The 24,178-nt window shown below is 44.4% G+C and overlaps 1 protein-coding gene and 1 long non-coding RNA gene across 4 annotated transcripts in view; one reads left to right on the top strand and one right to left on the bottom strand.

Moving 5' to 3' along the window:
* Positions 1-22,893, bottom strand: UGDH (UDP-glucose 6-dehydrogenase). Of its 3 annotated transcripts, XM_074992630.1 has the most exons (12): positions 22,349-22,893; positions 19,984-20,163; positions 13,736-13,837; positions 12,851-13,051; positions 12,564-12,761; positions 12,061-12,208; positions 10,620-10,714; positions 5,540-5,670; positions 4,292-4,425; positions 3,344-3,435; positions 3,125-3,235; positions 1-1,607 (listed from the first exon to the last, which is right to left on the bottom strand). In XM_074992630.1, the coding sequence occupies exons 2-12, from the start codon at positions 20,143-20,145 to the stop codon at positions 1,497-1,499; spliced, it is 1,485 nt and encodes a 494-aa protein (XP_074848731.1). In that variant the 5' UTR covers positions 20,146-20,163; positions 22,349-22,893; the 3' UTR covers positions 1-1,496. The 3 variants fall into 3 exon arrangements, with proteins under 3 accessions (XP_074848731.1, XP_074848732.1, XP_074848734.1); XM_074992631.1 differs by lacking the exon at positions 13,736-13,837; XM_074992633.1 differs by lacking the exons at positions 13,736-13,837; positions 19,984-20,163.
* Positions 20,180-24,178, top strand: part of LOC142012450 (uncharacterized) — a 10,669-nt gene continuing 6,670 nt past the window's right edge. Inside the window, exon 1 of the long non-coding RNA XR_012645349.1 lies at positions 20,180-22,399. This is a non-coding gene — a long non-coding RNA (uncharacterized LOC142012450). The remainder of the gene's footprint in view (positions 22,400-24,178) is intronic.

Here is a 24,178-nt window from a genome sequence, read left to right on the forward strand (position 1 = left end):
TTTTATTACTAAATGAAGTATTTAATAGCACAGACGTATTAGGACAATGAAACAAGTAGAAATTAAATTTATATAAAAAAAAGCCATAATATTTACTCCTGCTGATTAGAGTGAGGTAGAATGCTGACTACTTTATGGTTTTTAGATACTCTTAGAAGTGTCACAAGCAAATTCTTGCAGATTCAGTAGGGACAACATCTGCTTCCAGCTCGTATATGTTAACAGGAAGGGATGAAAAGGATCACTGAGCACCCATCACATTAGAAGGAAGCATTTCGTTCAGTGCTCAGCAAGAGGAGGGCCAGTGCTTCTTTCTGTTTAAGACACTGGCCATGCTTTAACAGACTTTTTGGACCAAAACGCTCTTCTAATTAAATCCATAATTTACAACTGATGACAGCTGCTATACACTACAGGCTGTACCTCCCTCACCTGCCACCCTCAGGACCTGAGTGGTTCCAAATTATGGGATTTGCTGGATAAGCGGAGACCAGGTCCCCCAGACTGCAGAGAGGACTTCCACTCCTGCAGGGATCCCCTGCCCTGATCGGATTTCCCCAGGGCTGTGGGGCTGCCAGTAGGGCTCTGTGCTCTAGCCAGGCTGTCCACCACGGGGAGGGAAGAGATTCCCTGACCTGGTTCCCTGTCCCAGGGCTCCCCAGAGCAAGCTGTCAATGGGACTTCCTGTCACCAACAGGGCCCCTGTACAGTCCAGCAGCTGGTGCTCTCTCATCCAAACATTCTCTGGTCCAGCAACATCTGTGGCCGTGCTGGATGTTGCCAGATGAGAGAGTTTCAATCTGTATATATAATAAAGGCAAGACCAAGGAATCACAAGGGACATAGCTAGTAGATCACATTGTTGCAAACCCACCGCAAAACTATCACAGAATTAATGGCAGATGGGGAGCTAGATCCCTGACACCATTATTAAATGTTTATATTACATCAATGCCCAGAAGTCCCAATCAGGACTGGGGCCCCACTGTTAAAACCAGATCAATATTCTATTTAATGGTTCAATCCAACTCTGATTAAAGTAAATTACAAATCTTTCCATTGACTTTCATGAGAGTCAGATTAGGCATCCAAGAAAACAAAAATTACCCCAAATTAAAATTTTTCAGCATAGCAAATGACTCTACTGAGCACCACTTATTTCTGTATCAAAGCAAGAACAATTCTGTTAATTACATTTGGCCTTTATGTAGTTTATAAAGCTTAAAGTGCAGCTTGTGAATATTTCTAAAAGCAAAAGTTTGCAATATGAAGTACATATTCATAAAAAGTTGGTTACTAAAACCAGTTAGGCCTGGACAAATCTTCAAGAACTGAAAAAATAGTCTTTAAAAAATAGAGAGAGATTAGAAAATAGATTCTGGATTCACATGTACCTGCTACTATCTCTAATGTAAAATAGGTTTACAGATTAAGAACAACAACATTTTTAAAAAATTTGCACTGGTCCACTGTGATTCTTAAATACCCAACAACACTTATACTCTGGGTTTTTTGACAGGTGGATCCTGCAGGCTGAACTTTGGGATTTCACATGAAGAAGCAAAAGGAATTCTTTTTGCAGACACTTTCTTCCCAATTGTTTCAATCTGGAAGAGAAAAGAAAATACTCATTATGAAAGCTTGTATAAAGAATCTTATCAGCCTGCAAGGAATCTACCAACCAATGAACTTGAGGCTTTGTCGATGCTCGATACATACATTCATTGGATAAAGCCACATTATTTCTAGTTCAAAAGTATGTTTGGCTACTAAAAAATTATATTTTCCACATGCAAAACAAGCTCTCTAAGAACTGTTACAACAGAGAAACTTCATCCCTGGAAATATTTAGATATATGGTTAATGCTAGGAAAGTGAATTTAATTTGAATACGACTGCTTACATGAGAACCATGAAGCAGGTGCTTAAGAGTTTCTTAGCTCTATTTCAAATTTAAAAAAAAACCACATGAATAATAGAATTTTAATAAAAAGACAAGCACTATTATAACCTTTCAAGAGGTTCCAACTGCTGTAACTACTCAGGAAGCCTGTAGGCATCATCATTCCACCTGGTGAGCATGATTTTCCCCTCACTTACACCCTTTTAATTCCACAGTTTTCAAGCTATTGATTTCCAGTCTACAGTGGTGTAAGAAGAGAATTAGGACAAATAATTCATGAATTGACTAGAAACCTAGCCATTGAATAATTAGAGGGGTATCTTTCCCTCTTGAACAAGAGCTTATCTGTTGCTCAGTTTAGAAAAAACTAATTACACCAGCCAGGCATATATAAACAATAGTTAATTCTCCAAGGCACATAAAGTGGGACAAACGTCAGTGTGCTTAACAGAGACCTCACTCATGGGATAATTATAGTATACCAAATAGTTTGAAAGGTAATATGTTCTGAAAGAAAACAAGTTATTTAGCCAATTATTTCAGATTTTTATACTTCAGCATTTACTAAAAGAAACAGTCATCTATAAGGCTTGTCTAATTTGGTTTCTGTGTTCCATTTATAATTCTGAAATACTTGTATCAGGATATCATTCACTCAAATTTTAAATGATAGTACATTAGCCTTAGTTGGTACTCTGGCAACATCAGATTATGTCTACACCATGGACCTTACAGAAGCATAGCTGTATTACTAGAACTGCACTGCTGCAAGATCTCCTGCTCTCTGCTGGTAGAAGTGCAGGAAAAAAAAAACCAAAACAAAACACTGTCTCTCACCACCATAATTAAACCACCCACAATGAGCAGCAGTAGCTCTGGTGTCAGAAGAGCATCTCCCATAACAGTGTCCACACCTGTGTTTGTAGTAGTGAAACTTACACCAATCAGCAACACCCTTAACCAACAAATGTTTTGCTGACAGAGTGCTAGTGTATACAAAGGCTATGTCCAGTCAGCTCATTTGCCTGTGTTATGGAATGTTCATGGCACAGCTTTAAAGCTGTATTAGTAAACAACCAGGACTACACTATAGGAAGAGAGCTATCAGTGAAGGGCTTAATAAAATAAGCTTTATAGATTAGCTATAAAGCAAATTAAACTTGCACACAAGACTCTCGTGGATTCAACCATACTTCTCAAAAAGGAGAAGCAGCTAGTTACCTGGAAGCCAATGACTTGTAGCTCATTATGAAGATCATCAAGAACTCTCCTGCCATCAAAGATGAAAGCTGGTTTCAGCATTTTTTTGTGAATGCGCTCATAATCCAACTCCTGTAAGTACCCCACAGAATTTGCATAAGTATCAGAATTCCTTATGTTTTTCCTGCCTTTTTTTAAAAAAAAAAAAAAAAAAAAAAAAAAAAAAAGTATTACTTTTACCTTAAACATGTCCCACTCAGTGCAGATAACAAGGGCATGCGCTCCATCACAGGCTTCATATGGATCTTTACTAATAGTCACCAGCCGAGACACTGCAACAAAAATGGAAAATGAACCATTATGCTTCCCAGTTCCCTGGCAGCACTCTGGTGTGAACACTCCAATAAGACAACTGCCTGGCTAGCCCTATTCAAAGCACACACCTCTCAAACCACTCCCTAAGCATTTACTATTCAATATTGCATATCCACTACATGGCTTCTATTAGCTTCATGCATTCCTTCATAAGCTTCCCTGCATACCATCATGCCACTTTCTTCATGTCAGGGTCTCTGGGTCCCCCACATCTCCCCCATCCCCAATACTAGGGTCTCCATGTGTGCCCCACTCTCTTATTTTTTGTTGAGGCAATCCAGAATTATGGCATTATAGACTTAGATGAAGTCTACTCTAGAGCACTTTATTGGTATAGCTATATCATTCAAATACAATAGCAAAGCGCTCTGACTGTGGATTTTATTTACTATACTCTCCAGCACCTCATGGTATTAACTTTCTGTGGCTAGTTCTTTTCTGGACTAGCCAAGTGGCTGGCCTATCCAGGCACAAGACGGAACAGGAACTAGGCAGGAACCTGGAAGGGGAGAAAGAGTTGGTAGAATGACACTAGTTTCCTTCCTCACTCCCTCCCCTTTCCCACCTTTTTAAACTGGAGGTGATTTCAAAGTTGTGCAAAAAGTAAGTAGTCAAAGGGAACAGGCTGGCACAGAAGTAACATTTTAGAAGCTAAAAAAGGATCACTATCAAGTTTTTTAAACTGAGGCAAACCCCTGGTTTAATAATTTAACTGAGCATCCATTTCTGCCACACTGAAAACAATTTCAAGAGCAAGGAAGGATTCTGCCTGGGTGACACAACAGAAGCATGTATGAGGGGCAGAATTCTCACCTTGGTCATCTTCTGAGACACCTGGGTGAGAGAGATCCAGAATTATCTGTTCCCTTGGTACTTTAGGATCATATATATGGAGTTTTGCTCCTTCATCCATTAAGTACTTGCTAATGTAAATACTGGAGGACTCTCTAAGAAAATAAAAGTCAGTCAATTAAAAATTCTTCAAACATTTAGATTTATTTAGAATAACATTAACATATACTCAAATGCACAGTGCCAAAGCTTTTAAACTGAAATTGATTGTAATGCCAGTGATAATACATGGGAGCAGAAAGTAAAAAAAACACAGATTAAAAAGATTAACACAAAATATTAGTCCTAGCCAACAAAAAAAACACAAAAACCCCCACTGTTTAAAAATGTTAAAAGTATTTTACTATCATTTGTTCACAGAATTGGAAGGGACCTCAAGAGGGCCTCAAATTCAGTCCCCTGACCTCACAGCAGGACCAAGCACCATCATCATCATCACTATTAGATATTTAGCCAACCTGTTACTAATAGTCAATTAAATAGTTAATTTTTCAGTCACAATTTAATACGTAATTTGGCCCAAGGAGCATGAAGAGCATCCAATACCACCCCAGATGAGGTGTAACAGGGTGGAAGATTTTATGTCTGAATACAGGACTATGGCACCTGAGTTTAAGGTGACCCATCAGAAAACTCAGGTACTCTGGTTTGAGTAATTATGAGTCACACCAGCAAGCATGTCCAGTTGGCTCAACCAGGTTTTTTCAGCCAGAGGAAAGTCAGAAGTGACCCCAGTAGGAAAGCCTTAGAAGTTGACAAATCTGGCATAGCAATTTTGTCTGAAGTTTATGCTTAGTAATTGTTTTTAATATATCAATAAAGGATGGGGATGGGGAAAATGGATTATATGTTTGACTGTGGACAGGGGAGAGATTTAGCTCACTCACACTAGGTCAAAAAAATCTGTGTTTTAAGTCCTTATATTGTCCTTAGCACTATACTACTTTACCTCTAGTCTAGATCTCCGCACTTAGCAAAAGGCCACATTTTCTACTTGAACACATCCATTTAAGCCAGACTAAGACATTTTATAAAATAAATTTCAGACACAACAGTTTGAGGGGCATCTATTTGATCCGCTTCCACACGTACACAGTTTAAATAGTGGTAAATGCAGTTATTTTAGCTGCATAGATGGAACCTAAGATTAGGTAAATCATTCCAGCATGCCTTATGACAGCGTTAATTAATTTCATGCATTTTTGTCACCTTGTATCTCCTGTATCCTTTTTGAATGCAAATCCTAGAATAGCAATCTTCTTGTCTGTGATTGTGTTAAACAAGCTGTCAATAATACGGGAAGCAAATCTCCTTCTCTGGTAATCATTCATGTCTATCACCTGAAATTATGCAGAATATGGTGGTATGACTGAGGTTACACTTGACCAAAGAAACACAGTATTAATAGTTATGGGGGGGAGGGAAGGAGTAGCAGCAGTGGGGAAGTGTGCCATGGGCCAAGCCCCTGCTCCTGATAAAAGCACTCAACACTCAACTAGACAGTTGTACATGTTTTAAATATTAACATAGCTGCAATTTCTAATTTAATAGGTTACATATGAGTAACTGAAGGACTGATCCAGCTTTTTTTTTTGTTTTAAAATAACAGTAGCACAAAGAACATTCTTGATGCTGATCCCCTGAAATCAGTGGATGTTTTCAACTGATTTCATATTCAGAAATTAGCAAGAACCAAATTCTGCTGTTTTCATTAGTAAAACTTCCATTAAACACTTACAGAATCTTGAAAAGTTTTGTCCTAACTATGCACTGCTCCACTATATGGAAGCTTTAGCCAGATCTTAATGGTCGATTCAATTTTTAAAATCTATGCACAGTGGTAAATTCCAGAGAGAAAATTAACTTAGAAAATTAAGGGCATCAGGCCAGTAGACTACAGCAGAACCTACCCTTCCCTCCAGGTCTGTGTATGTAGAATTATGCAGTACACCTATTTTACACAACAGTCAGGCTGTTTTTTGTACAGGTTTAGTGCATACTGTAACATACCAATGCACACAGACTGGAATGGATGTAAGTGGTAGTGTACTTTAATAGTAAAAATACTTGTCTTTGAGAAAGGCTTTGAGGCTATATATAGGGTGCTCTTTACCTCTGTTGTAAGGCTTCTGGTTTTTTATCCTTCTTCCCAACATTTTAGCCCTTGATCTCTAGTCTCCTTAGGACCATTGCCACCAATGATCAAGTAAGAAAGCCAGGCCTTCCCAGAGATTGTGATCAAAGGCATACATACCTCAGATAATGTAGGCCAGTGTTTTCCAATTTTATTTGGCTACAGAGCCCTTTTAATTCAGAAGAATTTTGCAGAATGCCTACTAACAAGACAGTCTTATATATGGTTTAATGCCTCTCCTCCCAAAAGCCACTCCTGCAACCCCAGGATTAACCTGCCTCAGGCCCCAAACCAGCCCCCAGGACTAGCCCAGCCACACACAGAGGCCCCCAGTCTAACCCCACCTAAGTTAGCACCTCCATTACATTACCCAACATGGTGAATGAACCCACCTTAGCCACTCCTGCTCCTCCAACTCTAGTCCTGAGGGCCCAAATTCATTGGCCACCCTATTGCAATGCGAGAGCCCAGTCACAGACAATGAAAGTCAAGGTTGACGCAGGAACCACAAGAGTCGTCTAGCTTCCCTTTCGGATAGCCATTGCTCCCCTTGCACCAGCCCCATTGTGCACACAATGGCTACTTTGCTAGTGAGGAGCTCTCTGTGGCTCCCTGCCCTGCTGCTGCTGCAATAACAGAACTAAGTTCAGTTGGTTTAACAGCTGGACGCCTCCCAACACCCTGCCGGATGTTAAACCAATTACATTTTAGTTCTACTGTTTCAGCCACGGCAGGGCAGGGAGCCCACACAGGAGTCAGTGGCATCAGTGTCCAGTGCCACAAGCGATGCCTTAGAGCCGTGTTCAGCTCCAGAGCTGCTGGTTGCCAACCCCTGATCATTTTCTTGAGGACCCTTATTTTCACTGTGCAGACTGGAGGTTCCATGGAATGCCATTTGGGAAAATGATGTCGGCAATAGCCTCCACCTCCCCAACCCCAGCCATGATACGGAACATGAGCCCATCCTCAATGCAACAAACAAAACTTAGATGTGCAGTGACATACGGCCCACATCAGGCATAAGCTGCTTAGAAAATGGATGCTAGTAGTGTTCTTTGCAGTGATGTATTTTTCTAGGAAGAAATGAGGCAGCGAGACAGCAGAAGAGCACTGACCGGGGGTGGGTGGGTGGGTGGGTGTGTGTGATTAATATTTTAGGCCCAATACAAGTTCAGTGCCTAATTACCCTTGAGAACGTGGGCATTACCCCTACATCTATAACTTCTCGCTATGACCTCCAGACACTAAAGCTTTGTTTACAAACCTGTAAGGTTCATTTAAAAAACAAAATTTAATTATACCAGTGCAAACACCTATGTGAACACAAATTAAATTAAGGACTGTTTATTTTTGAGTAGCTTAATGCTGTCCCTAATCAATTGGAGATAAGCCACACCTTGTGCTGGTTTAGCTTCAACACCACCAGCTGGTTTCTACTCCCTATGGGTTTGTCTACAGGGTTCTCCTACCCACATACATAATCCACCTTCCCAAGAGGCAATAGCAAGATCAGGGCAGGCAATAATTTTTGCTTGTCAGGGAGGCTCCAAGAATTTGGGAAGTGGTTAAGAACCACGCTCTTCCATGATATTAACAGAGGAGGTGCAGAAATGGAGGCCGAGTGCAAGAGAGCTCAGGGTAGGGGAATGGCTGCAGGAGGGGGATGCGGCATCTGGGAAGGAGTCTGGAGTACAGGGGGGCATGCAAGGTCCAAGAGGAGTTAAGGGTATGGATGCAGGAAAGGGTTCTGACCTGGAGGAAGAATACAGAAAGAAAGAGAGACCTGGGAGAGGAATCAGAGGTTTGAGAGGAGGAAGGGGCTGGGATGCCAAGTGCAGGCTCTGGCCAGCAGCCCAGTAAGACCCTAAGGCAGGCCCTCTGCCTTCTAAACCCCAGCATGCTGCTCAAAGCAACCAGCTGTAGGGCACACACTCTCTGCACACTGTGCACCCTGGGAGGGAGATGTGGTACTTTGCACTGTCTGCGCCACAAGCACAGCCCAGGCTGCTCCCATTGGCCATCTTCCTGCCAATGGAGGTTGTAAAACTGTTGAGGTGGAGGCAGCATGTGAAGACCTTCCCTATGTGCTCATGATGCTCAGAGCTAATGGCCCCCCACAGCCAGATGCTTTGAGATGCATGCAGGGGCAGACTTCCTGTCTTCCAGGCCCAAGGCTCCCACTGAGTGGTAGGTCATGTTTTGGAATGGTGGCAGGTAGTATTTTACCCACCCTTCAGCAAGGTCAAAAGAAGAATTTTTCAGCTGACCCAGGGTGTCTACCCCAAGGGGTAGGTCAATATAACTATGCTGACCAAGGCTTCAGATTTTTTTCCATGCCCCTGAGCAACATAAAGGGTTCACCTATGTTTTTTAGTGTAGACGAGGTCCATGTCTCTTTCTAAAACATATATATTTAAACCAAAGTAACAGTGTCCACATGAAAGTTCATACAGTTTAACACCTTCAGTTTGCACCAATGCAACTTCAAACTTTTTAAAAAGTTTCTCGTCTGTCACTCACCGTAGTGAAACTTGATTGTCTTGTCTTGATCTTAGACCTAGACAAGCTGAAAACACTAAGTGTAAATCTGTCCCTTTTTTCTCAACTGGATGTTAACTGAAGCCCCAAGTGAGCATTAACCATTTCACTGCTCGTCCTCATTTTACAATCAGGCAGCTAATGAGTTTAACCCCTGTGTTTCATGCACTCGGTGACAAAATAATGCCCTCCTTATCTGTATGTTTGTTTTAAAATATACACACAATGAGCACTAGTAGCCCCAGAGCTAAAAAAACTTGTCTGTCTCTCACATAACACACTGCACAATCCACAGGGATACTGCACAGCTCCTAAATTACTCTTTTGCTTAATCCACTGGCTATGGTTTACAATATTAATCAGCTCTAAAGTGTTGGAGTCTACACATGGGTTCCTGTAGGTTTTCTATAAAGATTATGTAGTGAAAGTGTATTTAAGTAAGTTACCTTCATTAATGCTGGATTAAGACACAGAGGTTAGGTTGTGGTTAAAGAACAGGTATGTAATCAGAAAACCAGGGCTCTGTTCCTAGCTCTGTAACTTCCGGTGTTGTGCAAGGCAAGTAATTTACTCTGGGACACAAAAGGGTTACATCTTCAGTGCAATAGTAACAGAGAGGGAGCCATGCTAGTCTACATACTCTCAAAACAAAAAAGCAGTCAAGTAGCACTTTAAAGACTAGCAAAATAAATTTATTAGATGAGCTTTCATGGGACAGACCCACTTCTTCAGACCATAGCCAGACCAGAACAGACTCAATATTTAAGGCACAGAGAACCAAAAACAGTAATCAAGGGAGGACAAATCAGGAAAAAAAAAAAAAAAGAGATCAAGGTGAGCAAATCAGAGAGTGGGGGGGGGGATTGCTCACCTTGATTTTTTCCTGATTTGTCCTCCTTGCTTACTGTTTTTGGTTCTCTGTGCCTTAAATATTGAGTCTGTTCTGGTCTGGCTATGGTCTGAAGAAGTGGGTCTGTCCCACGAAAGCTCACCTAATAAATTTATTTTGCTAGTCTTTAAAGTACTACTTGACTGCTTTTTGTTTTGATATCTTCAGTGCAGTCTGATATGCGATTGCTGCTCCACTAGACATGGCCATACTAACTTTACTTGTGGTACCAGGGCTAAAAAACAGCACAGTAACTGTGACAGTGTAGAATGGACAAGCTCACCCAGAAGCCTGGATTACTCTTACTGAAGCCCCTTCATTAATGCTATTTATAGTCACGGTAACACAAGTATGGCAAGCCTGGATGGGTCTACCTGAGATCACACCTTGGATTTACGCCCTCAGTGTAACATAGGCATAGTATTTATTAATAAATACTTCATATAGTACCTTCCACCTAAGCCTATGTTCAATTTTCATTTATTACATTTGCAAAGCATGCCTATAGCCTTGGGTGGAAGGTGCTACACAACATGTATTAATACATATTCATTACCTCTACAGTTGAGTATATGTTATTTTCCATTCCAATCAAACGGAAAGATAAAATGACAATTTGAAACAGACAATGCTGAAAAGTTATAAGTACAGGAATTATAGGCTTATTAGAGAGATACCAGTTATGTGCCCTGTTTGCATAAATTGTACATGAATGAATGTACTCATACCTGTTGCCAATAGCGAGCCACTTCAGGCAAATTCAGAGCCTCACAAAGATAAACTAAATTCAGGACATCCTTCTGAAAACAGCTACCACCAAATCCTGATAGAAAGGAAAAAAGAGTTATTCAACAATTGGTCTTCATCAATAAAAGATTAGTGTACTCGCAATATTTGGATCTCTGTATATCTGAATATCCCAGGGAGCTAATGCAGGCCATTTTTTGAAAGGTGTGGTCTGTTTTCTTTACTCTTGCTAGTTTGATGGTCAAAAATATATAATTTGTCAGGTTTTCTTGCTCTGCATGTGTGTATGGCCATGTGTGCACTGAGCTAGAAACTAGGAGTCATACAGGTTGTGGTGGGGAAAAAAAAAGAGTGAATCTATTCCCTTCCACAATACAGACTCTTTAAAATAGCAGCATCTGAAAATTGAGTTATTAACCAAAATATCAAGAACAGTTTTCCAGTGTCCTGCTGCCAATTTCTCAAACTAAACTTATAGGATTCATCCACATCCTGTTCCTCAACCTTATTTACTTTAGATCCTATAGAACCTATAAAACTGCCAGTTTTGCCACTGACCTCCAGAGTTCTGCTGCTTCTTCCCCTAAGGGCCACTGTTCAGAGATTAGATTTAAACTAGATTTAAAAGGATTCTACATTCTCAAGTATTTTCATGGTCGGATGCCAAACAAAAATCTGATGAAGAGGTAAGATACTGAATGGCTGGATCCAGCCGTCTCAGACTTCCCTTTACCAAGCCAAACAAGTAGGTATGTGAAAACACAGGCACATTTGGGTAGCAGATTTTACTACTTGTGATACCTCTATTACAAACATTTGTAAAAAAGAGATAACATTTGGTAAAATAATTTTAAAAGGTTAAAATATTTATAGTATGGAGATTGTGATCATGTGAATGGGTCTAGAGCTCTTCCCATTGCTGCAAATAATGGCCATGCTCCATGAAGTTTCATGTCCACAAGGCAGAGCCTCAAGATATTTGGCCAGTCAGATTAGGCCTGTAGAATTTTCAGACAGACAGCTTCCCCTAGCTTATATGAGTCTCCACTACCAAAGTCTGGATAACTGAATGCACTCTGCAGTCTAGAGTGTAGACAGGCTATGCAGTGACTAGAAAGCTATCCATCAAGCAGCTACTAGGGAGTGTTATAGAAGAATAAAATTGTAACCTTTCTTCCCTGAAGAATGCTTGGCGTCCTAGCTAGTCCATGGTAACCAGAAGTGAGAGATTCTAGAGAGAGGACAATTTCACTCTCTCTTTCATTAAGGAATTAAAAAAAACAACTATATCAACCACACGACAGCAGGTCTTTTGTAAGCTGTTGTGCTTTGAACGGTTGCTTCAGAACACTAGAAACATTTATTTCTAAAATGTTTGCAGTTGAACCATTTTGCTGGACAGAAATAAGATTCTTCATTTACCAACACTGGCCTTCAGAAACTTATTTCCTATTCGTTGGTCCATTCCTATGGCTCTTGCTACTTCTTCAACATCAGCTCCTGTAGCTTCACACAAAGCACTGATTGAGTTAATGCTGCTGATTCTCTGGGCAAGGAAAGCATTAGCTGCCTGTAAATAAAATGAAGAAAGGACAAAAGTGGTTTTTCTTTATAAAGATGTCTGTAAGTCAAAGGGTCAGTTCTGGTTAAAGAGGGGGAATCTTAATGTTTTCTGCTGTTTCCAATATGCATTATTTTGGTCACAAAATATAAATGATTTTGGATAAGGAGTTTTCTGGTACAGAAAAGCCAGTTAGGAAGTTGTGAACAAATAATTATAAATATGCAGTGCTGGAATCTTTTATAAGCATTCAGATAATTAGTAACTGTGCGTTTTGGAAGTTTATTCTTAGTAATATCAGTGCCGATATTTAGTATTTAAATTGACAGCAACAAATTGACATAGCAACAAAGATGATACCAACCAGTTTGGAAAGTTCTGATGACCAAGTATTGGTTGTGAGGATTTTTTCTTTGGGCACCCAGTGTTCATACACGGCACACAGAGCCTGGACTGCCTTCTGTCCCTCTGGCGTCTCATCTCCACCTATCAGCACTCTGTCAGGGTTCTTTAGGTCCTTGATAGCTGTTCCTTCTGCTAGGAATTCTGGGTTAGACAACACCTGCAAATAGACAGGAAAATAAAGTAAAACAACAAGGGATTGGAGATAGAAGATGCTTCAGTCCATAAGGTCTTGATTTTTGTTTTTACCTGCAAATTCAAATTAGGTTTTGTGTTGGCATCAAATATCCGACGAATACTCTCCGCTGCACGTACTGGAACTGTGCTTTTCTCAGTGACAATCTTATATCCATTTGAATTCTGTACAATCCGCCGAGCACATGCTTCAATGTACTTCAAATCAGCTGCCCGGCCTTTGCCCATCCCATAGGTCTTTGTTGGTGTGTTAACCTAGTTGCAAATATAAAAAAGAAAAAGTTATTACAGTCTTAAACAGAACGTTCACAAGTCTAAAGACACAGGATCTCCTGCATACACGAGACCGTACTCCAAGGATAGGAAAGCTTCTGTTCTACTGTTTCAGACAGTTAACCAGCTGTCAAATCAATGAACAGCTAAAAGATTTATCTATTACTCTGTCTAACTTCTAAAGAAATATCACAGAGCTCTGTTCATCAAATAGGCTTTACACTAGGGGCATTCATAGCAGTTCTACAGGAATCAGAAGAATCTCATCTTTATTCAAAATTGCTTCCCCATACCACAAAGAGCCACTTCTCATCTTCTCCACAAGTCAAGCTACAATACTTGCAAAAGATTCAGTTCTCTCTTATTTGCTTCTATTCTGAGTGATTCCTCCGATGATAATACTAATAAAATTAGTACTCCTTTTCCCCCTCATAACCCATCTGACTGTAAAAGGTAATTGCAGACCAGCCACAGAGGCTCCTGAAAATTGTACACGGAGGGGGTGGGAGAAAACAGGAGAGAAGAGGGCCAATCTAGGGCAATACTTTACTTATTTTTACCCAGAGAGCCCTTGTTACAAAGCAAACTGAAAGCAAGAGTATACATTTGAGCACAGCAATGTAATAATGCTAAAAAAATACCACAGTGCAAAAGAAAATTACTTACAGAAATAAATACCAAGTCAGCCTCTCTAATTGCATCATCAATACTGGTAGAAAAGAAGAGATTCTTTCCTCGGCAGGACTCTACCACTTCATTTAGCCCTGGCTAGAGAGAGATGCAAGCAAGCAAGCAAGCATTTATTGTCAAAAATTGGTTAAAGCAGGTAACAATATACTCAAACAGGCAGCACACAAAACTTTCAATACAGGGAAGGTTCTTGTTCCCTTGAAGTTTTTACTTTTCTCTTTGAAGTTACTTAATAACCTGCCCCCCCAAAAAAACTTGTGTCTTCCCAAACGATCATATTGAGAAAAAAAATAATCGCCCTGTCTTTCAAAAAAGATTGCACTGAGATGTTTTTCCAACACTCCTCCACACTTATATGGAGTTTATCAACATATAGGAATAGCTTGAGACCATGTGCACTAGGAAACTGCACAAAAATGTTTTAATAACTGGACAGAAACTAAAGCCACATTGCTAAATAAAACAGTAAAGATTTGTGAATTTAACCCAACCACAAAAATCTTCTACTTCTAAAAGTACAGTACTAGCAAAGAATGACAAAATAGTTTCATTTTCAGTAATTGTCCGCAAAACAAAGGTTCAGTTTGGAGGAAGACAGGGAAGCTACACCTTACCTAGTAAACAATGAGACAGCAAACATGTTCTGTCTAAACATCTGACCTAACAAAAGTAAAAAAAACTGAAATAGAAAACTATTACCAGAGAACCAGAGACATTTTAAGCAAAACACCAGAAGAACTCAATTATGAATAAGAGAGTATCCCAGCTGTGATTCTTGCTTGGATTCTGGTACAAAGTTGCTCATGTAGAAACCGAAGGATTAGCTTCTGCGTTTCTACATGGTGGTACAAAGCGCCAAGGGTCAAGAAATGCAGATGTCTGAACTTATTCTTGTAAGTGCTGGGGTATTTTTTTTACTGGCCACAGCAATAGAGATCCTGCTGGGAAACAGATATACTTCTTGTACAATGAGAATAGCTGAGTTTTAATTTGCTCAGATAGGTTAAATTTTAAATAACCTAAGTGTTTGCTCAGCAATGTTAAGATCTGTACTGAATTCCTCCCACAATACTTTATTCACTAATCCAAATGCTATAAGCTTTGCCATTAGTTAAATTTTAGGCAAGATTTGGAAACAAGAGATAAAGGCTATGGTTTTGATTCCCACCCCCGCCCCCAGGAAAGATGAGACCAACTTTGTCTTGTGACAATACATTATGGGTAAAAGCAAGAAATAATCAGAAGACAAGAAACAAGCTTGTACCTTATTGTGGCCAAAAAGACTATGTGAGGCAGCATTGTAGAATTCTACTTTCATTACTTTTGAGGACTGAGTTAAAATATCAGCATTTTCTATTGAAATTGTGGGCAGGTATATCTTGAGTGCTGGGTTAGCAAGTTCTCTGTTATTTTCATGTTATTATACAAGGGGCTGGGGAAAGCTACCCCTCAATGAGGAAAAAAAATGTAAAATACTAAGTTTTAAAAAGGGTAATTTGTATACAGGATATTAGAAGCCCATTTGCAGTGTAAAAGCCAATTACAATGGTTGCACAGCAACAGATTTATGACACAGATTAGAATACACAGCTCTTAGAACCAGAAGGGACCTTGGGAGGTCATCTAGTCCAGTCCTCTACCCTCTTGGCAGAGCCAAGCATCATCCCTGACACTTGTTTGTTCCAATCCCTGGATAGCCTCCCTAAGGATTGAACTCTCAACCCTGGGTTTAACAGGCCAAGGTGCAAACCACCAAACTATCCCTCCTGCTGGTTTTGTGTATGTTTACTGAAACATAACTAAAAATCAAAATAAAAAATGTAAGTGTTACTGCACAGGAAATTAAAAGCACTTGGCACTCCCGGGAGGATTCTATACACACACACATTCTTTCAGAAGATCTGTGGAGCGTCTACATACGAGGTGTGCTCTTTGGGAAGAAAAACACCACATTTTCCGGAGTCCTTACTCTGCTCTCAAAAGTGGAAAAACACTTTCTTCCAGCAGAAAGCATGTATAGGCACTTGCAGACCACTTCTTCCGGAAGAAGAGGTCCACCACAGTGGTAGCCAGCTGGAGTGCAGACACTCTCCAGGAAGCCCCTGCTGGGCTCTGTGGTCTCTGGGTCTGGCCCCCTTTAAAGTTCCAAGGACCCAGAGACCCCATGACAGGAAGCAGTAAGTGTGGATGCAGGCAGCACATGCAGAGCTGCCAGGCACACTCCAAGGCCCTGCGTGACCCACTAAGCCCCGAGACATACAGCTGGTCAGCAGGCCGGCACCCTGCGCACCCCCAGGGAGCTGGCCAAGGGCAGCCAGGACCCCAACCAGGTTCCCAAACAGAGGGCCCCCTCCTGGATGGAGCCAGAGCTCCAGCACCCTGCTCCATGGGGAACCCCACGAGCACACCATGGGACCCTCGGGCAGCATAGCTGCGCTCAGCCCATCTACTCCCTCTGCAGGGACTCCCCCACATCTGAACCAGTCCCTCCCATGGCCGACCAGCCCATTCCCGGGGTGGAGGTGGGCACCACAGACAGCACCACTGCTAGGCCATCGTGCCTCATGGGCCAGTGTACTGAGACCACGGGATACTGCACAGGGGCCATCCCTGGGACATGCCCATCCCTTGGGGTCTGGGCTGGGGGCATGCACCCAGGGTACGCGTGTGCCTGTGAACCCACTACCCCCTATTTTACAGCTGCGCTATCCAAGAGGCAGGAGAGCAGGACAAGGAGCCTGAGGCCTGCCAGCCCCATCCAGGCCAAAGGTCCTGGGAGTCTAGCAGCCAGGCCCAGACCATCCCCAGTACCCACAGCACAGCAGCCATGGGTCCTGAGGGCCCGACGTCAGGAACACAACAAGGAGGCCATGGCCTACACAGCTGCTGTCTGGTACCAGACCACATTGATGGAGAAGCAACTGGCCCTGGACAAGGCCAAACTCAACTAGCGGTGGGACATGTGGGGGGGACGTGGTGGGGATGCTCTGCCCTGTGTGCCAGGCCCTGCCCGACCAGCCTCTCCCACGCCCCCCAGTTGAGCCTGTGGCCAACCTCTTCTACCTCCCAGCCCCAACACCACCCGAGGGGAGCCACACACCTGGGGCAAGTGCTAGGGCTCATGGCTCTCCATCCCTGTCCCAGTCCCCATCCAAGTTGTTATGCCTCCATTCCCTCACCCACATATATAGTTACACAGATTATGGTTTACACAAGTATGTTTATTTGTTCCTAACTATTTACAATGGTTTGCTATGGTTCTACATGTAGGTTTACATACAGATTTTACAGTTTGCACCTCCCATGTCCCTGATTATTGTGGGGAGAAGTGAGGTGAGGGGAATACTGACTCCCCCCCATTCCCTGCCCAGGTGAATGCCTGCCTGAGTACCTCCTGGGTGTGGATCTCATCGCAGCTGAGCTGTGGGTCAGCAACCACAGCAGGCTGCTGTTATCCAGGGGCTGGCTCTGCCATACAGCCCTGGGGGAGGGTCCCCTCATGCACCTCAGTGAGGTTGTGGAGGGCACAGCTGGCAGTCACAACCTGTGGGACGTTCTCCACCCCCACATCAAGGCAGGTGAGGAGGCACCTAAACCTTGCCTTCATGCAGCTGAAGGCACACTCCACAGGATACCAGGCCATGTGAGCTGGGCACTGAACAGCTCCTGGGAGCAGGTGAAGTGTCCCGTGTATGGGTGCATCAGCCAGGGCTGCAGAGGGTAGGCTGGGCGGCCCATGAGACAGAGGGGCATGGCAACCTCCCCAATGGCACGCTCCTGCTTGGGGATTACTTTCCAGCCTCCATCCAGCAGAACAGGACGGTGTTGCAGAGGATAAGCGCACTGTCTGCCCTGCCTGGCCAGCCCACACATATGTCCGTGAACCTTCCCCGTGAGTCCACCACTACCTGGACCATGAAGGAGAGAGCTACCCCTTGCGATTCACATAGTGGCTCTGCTCTGGTCCATGGCCCTGATGGGGTGTGTGTCCCATTGATCACCCCAAAGCAGTGGGGGAACCCAAGCTCGGTGAAGCCCTTGACAATCATATCTGGGTTCCCAACGTGACCAGCCTCTGCACCAGCACATTGTTGATGGCTCCCACAACCTGCAGGGGACAGAGAATGAGCACACATGAGCATGCATGGGGTGCTACTGCCCCTTTCCCCTGCACAGGGTCCTCTGCTGCCCTTACCAGGACACCCCTCCAGCAGCAGGCATGTGATGATCCCCCCCGGGGCTAGGCCTACCCGCTCCCCAGTCCAGGCCCTCACCTCCACCCCAGTCCCCAAGGGTCCCTCATGCCCACCTCCCTTCACTGCCCCCAGCTGGAACAGGGCCCGCAGCAGGGCTTACCTCCAGGACAGCCGCAATGGTAGACATGGCCACCATGAACCACTGCCCCATGGATTGGTAGCTGTCAGGAGTGCAGTTTCCATATTGCGATGGCCATGCGCTTTTCCACAGAGAGGGCTGGCTGCATCTGTGTCCCCTGCTGTTGACGCATGGTGGAAAGGCAGCTGCACATCTCCAGAAGTGTCTCTCCTCTTCTTCACCCAGAGATTCTGCAGCCAGTGCTTGTTGTCCCACTCCCCCATGACTACCCTGTCCCACCAGTTGGTGCTGGTGGCATGGGCCCAGATTCACAGGACAGCCTGGGCGGGAGGGGCAGGCAGCAAGGGCAGTGTGGGGTCAGGACCCACAGGCCTGGATCTCCATCTCCACAGGAGGCCATGGAAGGTGGCCAGGAGGATGGCCAGCGTCTGGGTCAGGCCAACCCTGCTGGGAGGTACATGCCTGCTGGCTGGGGCAGTCAGGACTGGGATCTGGCTCAGCCTTGCTGTGAGCAGCACAGCAGGCCTTGGCAGCTTGTGCAAGCAGGGGCTGTTTGGGGAAGGCCTTTTAAAGGAACACATGGCCAGCAGCCCCAGAAATGTTCTCCAGCCACGCGACCCCATCCGCAGCATTTCCTGCACCATTCTTCTGGAAAAGCATCTGTACATGTGGTGACGCGATCTTCCAGAAGGAGCAGCTCTTTCAGACTATGTTTTAAGTATTGATGAGATCTTCTGGAAGACAATCCTCCAGATGATCATCTTCTGGAAGACTGTGCAGGTGTAGAAGCGGCCCTCATGATTATCAGGGTATCATTCGGTATTTAAAACAAAACAAAAAAAAAACTGAATCTATATAGGAAGGATTAAATCCCTAGCAAAAATCCTAATTTTAAGAAACACCAGGTTCCAGTGAACAACTGGCACAGAACTAGATTCTGCTACCTGGATGCCAGTACATTTAAAAAAAAAAAAATAATAAGAGAAAGAGGAAACCCAATACTGAGAAATAATTGGCTCTGAACCTCTTTTACAACTGCTCTTTACCACAGACTGATGTGAAGATTTGGGGTTCTTTGCAGGTGGATCTTGAGGTGAAAAAAAATCCATTGCAAGCAAACTTTTAAAAGAGGCTTTTGTTATAAAGCTTTCAAAAATAATGCCTGGTGCACAGGATTGCATCTGGAAACTGTAGGGTGAGTTTTATTAAACTCAAAATTTAAAAATGGTGAATTCTTCACTGCCTCCTTGAATGCTGACAGACTGTTTCCACAAGTGTGAATAGCCCTCTCTCTACCAGCCAGGAAAGCGGTTCCCTCCTTTCTAGAAGCTCAGCTGAATTAGTTACAAAGGCAGGATACATATGGCTGATTGTCTCCTGACTTACATCATGCTTGTAGAGTGGATGGGACCTAACCACAGTGATCCAAATCATCTTCCTGGCTTAGAGATTTCCAATTTGTAATGTGGATGGCACAGTGTGGTAAACAGAGGAGAAAAAAACTCAGTCATAACTGGGTCTGCTGATTCAGCTAAAAGTGTGTAGTATACACAGGGTCCAAAAAGCAGCATGAATTTGTATGATTTACTGGCTACAGCAAACATTTTTTCCTGACCAGGATGCACAGGGCTTAAGTAAGACATCTCTCCAAAATACTCTCCAGCATCTGACAGCACTAATTTGTGGTGGCCAGTGGTCATTTCAAACCCTTATTTACAGCACATGGTCAGAGCGTGGTTGTTGAAGGATCACTCTGTTTAAATGAAGCACATAGATTTGGTACTCCTAGAACACCCATTAGAAGCCAAAGATGGCCAGGGGGAGACTGTCTGAGCAGAGGCAAATACTCTATATTAACCACAGAAATCTTACAATAAGCATAAGTTTACCTCATAAATTGGAAGTGTATCAGAGTTCCAGGCATTGATTCTAGCTTCATTAACGTCAACAACTGTAACCTTGATTTTAGGGCACATATGTGCGATGACGCTACATGTTGGCCCACCGACATAACCTGCACCAATACAGCAGATTTTCTTAATTTCAAACATGGTCACTCTAGCGCAGATCTAGGGAGAAGGGGACCGGGAGGCAGCGGAGGGAGAGAGATAAAAAGAAGCAAGGTCATCACACAGTAACAAACAATAAAAGCCACTGATATTTTTCTCTTATACTACCTCAGTCAAGCAGAAACACATTCTTATGCAATTGGAATAAATTATAAAAGGTGCATCCCACCTGAACAACCATTGAAATTAGCTAGTCTCTTGTAGCCAGGAACAGTTAAATACCAGCTACACCGCTATGGAAATTCTGTAAGCATATTTGTAGTGAGACATGCATAGATCATTCGCAAACTGATAACGTTTTCCGTGATAAATACAGTCTCAGACATGTAGCTGTGTTAGTCTGCAACTTCACAAACAAGTGATCCTATGGCACCTGAGAAACTAACAGATTTATTAGGTGATGAACTTAAAAGAAAGTTCATGACCTAATAGGTTTGTTAGTCTAAGGTGCCACAGGCCTGCTTGTTATTTGTTAAAAATAATGATTATTTCTTTTTAACAAAGGAACTAGTGCTGCCTGCATGGTCTAATGTGTAAGCTGAGTCTGCCATTTGATACTAGCTATACTTCACAGACTAATTTTAAAATTTTAGTTAGTTTCATCAGCGTTAAATCATGGTAAACCATTCACTGCTAGTCTATCAGTAACAATGCTCAAAATTAATAATTAGCATTCCTGTTCAGTCTGCTACTGATCAACCTGCTCACTGAAGTCTTTGGGATCAGGACTGTTCAGCTACTTCAATGACCGGATCATGGAAATGATAATGCTTACCAAGTACGGAAAATGTACCAAAAACAGCTATCAAAGCAATCAAGCTGAACAGTGACATGAGCTTGACTAAAGACTTGGTGGCATGGTATCAAAATTATCTTTTGAAATAAAGTCAATACAGTTAATATTAATTCTGTTGAGAAATTACTCACAATTAACCCCCTTTCCTTCTGCAAGTCATTAAAATGTGTTCACTTCAGGTATTTCGGAAGAGTATTTATCATAACTTCCTTTGAATACAACGGTCACTAAACCCTGATCCTCCTTCCATTTAAATTAGTAGGTGTTTTGCCACTAGTTTTCATAAGAGCCAGCACCGAGCCCTTAAAACTATATAATTATACCAAACATGTTGTCTCAGTATTTCAGGGTCACTGTAACCATGACAGGATACATACAAGCTCTACTGCCCCTCCTACTCTACAATTCATAAGACTTACTGTGATAGCTATCAGTCATTCTCCAGGTCAATGCAATACTTTTAGGTAGAGACTGTCTTTTCTTTCCTCCCACTTTCCAAAATATATCAGCATACTACTGTATATACAATAATTTAGGTACAGAGAAGCGAGAATTCTTAGTCCATTACTAACAATATAATTTCGTTTTCAAACCAAACTTGGCTCACTACTGCCAAAAAAAATGCTGCTATCACTAATTCATTTTAACTACTACATCACTTGTGGTAACTTGGATTCTAGACACCCTGTAAAAAAAAAAAAATTACAATAAGGCGAACGCTAACCAGCGCCCCTTTTAACTATCTCCCAGAGAGATCGCTGAAGGGGCCTCAGCGCTACACTTTCTTCTAGCATAGCAGGGAAAGCCCACAGTGAGTACTATGGTTCATACTGTATCCCGCAAGTCATCCGGGACCTGAAGAAGCACTTCAGTCTTTACGGCAAACAAGGCTACTTTCTAGGCATGTAAAGTTTCAACCAGAGAAGAGAAAATGGGGTTAACAAAAACGAAATAGCATGACTGATTTAGGCAGGGCGTATACTTGTGGTCAGCCTTCCTAGAGGATGCCTATTGCGAAAGCTTTCAGAGAAATGCAGGAGTCACTGAAGGAGTGGGACAAGAGCCAGGCTCAGGCAACGCCACAGAAAAGGGGGCACGTTCGCCATGTGCTACCAATCCCAGGAAGCCAAAAGACACCAAAAGGCAGAGGAAAACCTCCAGCAGCGGCCCAGGAACCCAGCCAGAAATCAGAGCGCGCCCCCCCTACGCCCTGCTCGCCGGGGCCACGGCAGGACGGGTCCCTAGCCAGCCCTTTGTCCTGCTGTGCGTGAGCCCAGCTGACGGGAACGAGCCGTGCTCCACTCGCCGCCTCCGGGGCCAAAGACACGCGCTCTCCGGCGCGCTGGCGCCGCACGGGAAGGCAAACCCCGCCCCGGCTGGGATACGTACTGAAGGGGGATCCCGACGCTCCGAGCGGGCGGTGAAGGAGGCAGGACTGAGGTAAAAGACGCCTGGCCGAGCAGCCACCGCCGCTGCCTCCTGAGCCGCTATTTAAGAGCCGCTTTCCATGGGAGGGGCGGGCTGAGCTCCGCCCAGGCTGGCGGGACCTGGGCGCTACACAGCTTCCGGCTGCCCAATGCCCGCAAGACAGCTCAGCCCCGGCCGAGCCGCCAGGATCCCCGGGCCCAGCTGGCAGGAGGCGGCCCGCGCGTGCTCCGCCTCGCGCCGCCCTCAGACACAGGGGGCTGGAGAGGCTGGGCGCGCTCGACCGCTGGGTGTGGGCGGCCTTTCGGGCCCGTAGGGCCGGAAACACGCCCGGCTGCCGCTCGGGACAGCGGTTCTCTCTGCACAGGCCGCCGCAGAGCTGCTGAGCACATCCGCCATCCGCCCCCCTCGGCGTCGGCTTGGTTTCACTGCCGGCGGCGTAAAAGGCAGCGCGAGCTCCCGCTCCCGCTCCCGGGGAAAAATTAGCTGGCGCTCAGCGCCCACTAGCGTCCCAGTTCCCTTCTCTGCCGCCTGCTGCCAGCTGCTCCCTTCCCCCTCCCGGAGCCCCGCCCCGTGAACCGCAGTTCCCGGGGAGGGGCTGGCAAGGCAGAGTGCGCTGGCTTGGTGGGTGGGGGGGGGGAGTGACTGAAGGGGCGGGGGCTTGGAGAAGCGGTGGCGAATGCGTGAGATGCGGCGAGTACCCAGCACCGCGGGGCGGGGCGGGGCGGGGCGAGGGGGAGGTCAGTCAGTGGCTGCGGTGCAAATCAAAGTTTCAGACGCGGACGTGTTCCTATTGCCCCTTTAACCGTACGCTGAAATGTGCAGACCCTATTCACGCTCCAGTTGATTTCTAGCTATGAGGCGGTAAAGTGAGAAAAATGCATCACTTAGAACGGCCAGACTTTTATTGGCTCAGAGAAGTGGCTCTGTCCCCCAAAAGCTCAGGACCTAACACCTTTGTTAGTCCTTGAGGTGCTACAGGGCTGCTTGGCTTTTTGTGTAGGTTTTTCTTGGCAAATGTGTTGAGGTAATTGAACATGCACATGTATTTCCATAAATAATCATCGAATTTAGAGAGTCGTGGGCCTATGCCTGGAGCATCCCAGCCAATTTGGGAAGCCCAGGAGCACTGGCCCCTGTTTAGAATGGGACAGGGCCACCAGCAGAAGTATTTTGGTCCTGCTCATGTGCAGGCCCCCTTGATGCTAGGCCCCCTGCTCCTTTTCTTCCCCCCAAGGCCTTGACCAGGACAAAAGCTGAACCCCCAGGGAGGAGAGAGCTGCCCAGGAAGCCCAGGCCACTGTGGGAGCCCAAGACCCTTCATTTCCTCTGGGTGAGGAACTAGGGGTAACAAGAGCAGCCCCTAACCTGTGTCCCCATTCCCCTGAGGTACGCTGCTCCGAGCAGATAGAATATGCAGTCCACTCCCTGGCAACCCTTCGGGACCTCTGCAAGAGAATAGGAGCAGGGGACAGGGCCCCATGGTGAGGAGGGGAACTAAGTCCCAACTCAGTCCCCATCTCCACATCCAGGAAGCTAGCAGGGGCCTGTGATTTGTGCTGCCATAGTATATAGCCTGTTGTAAAACCAGCTGCTTAATTGAAGTGGCTGGGGATCTGTATCAGCTTCCTTGCTGCAAAATGCAACCCCTGCTCTGCCACTTCCAATTTGTGATTGTCCGAGGCTACTGAGGTGATGTTTGGGGTCATAGGAAACATCAGCTTCCTCTTCATCCTGGAGGAATAGCTCGGTGGTTTGAGCATTAGCCTGCTAAGCCTTGGCTTCTGAGTTCAA

Source organism: Carettochelys insculpta, chromosome 4, assembly GCF_033958435.1.
Source record: "Carettochelys insculpta isolate YL-2023 chromosome 4, ASM3395843v1, whole genome shotgun sequence".
In the NCBI taxonomy this organism is placed as follows: domain Eukaryota; kingdom Metazoa; phylum Chordata; order Testudines; family Carettochelyidae; genus Carettochelys; species Carettochelys insculpta.

Excerpts from the sequence above, each read along its gene's own strand:
- UGDH (XM_074992630.1), bottom strand. The coding sequence starts at position 20,145 with ATGTTTGAAATTAAGAAAATCTGCTGTATTGGTGCAGGTTATGTCGGT. Across the intron at positions 12,762-12,850 it reads AACCTAATTTGAATTTGCAG|GTGTTGTCTAACCCAGAATT; the intron begins GTAAAAACAAAA and ends GTCTATTTGCAG. Across the intron at positions 10,715-12,060 it reads GTTTCTGAAGGCCAGTGTTG|GATTTGGTGGTAGCTGTTTT; the intron begins GTAAATGAAGAA and ends CCTTTCTATCAG.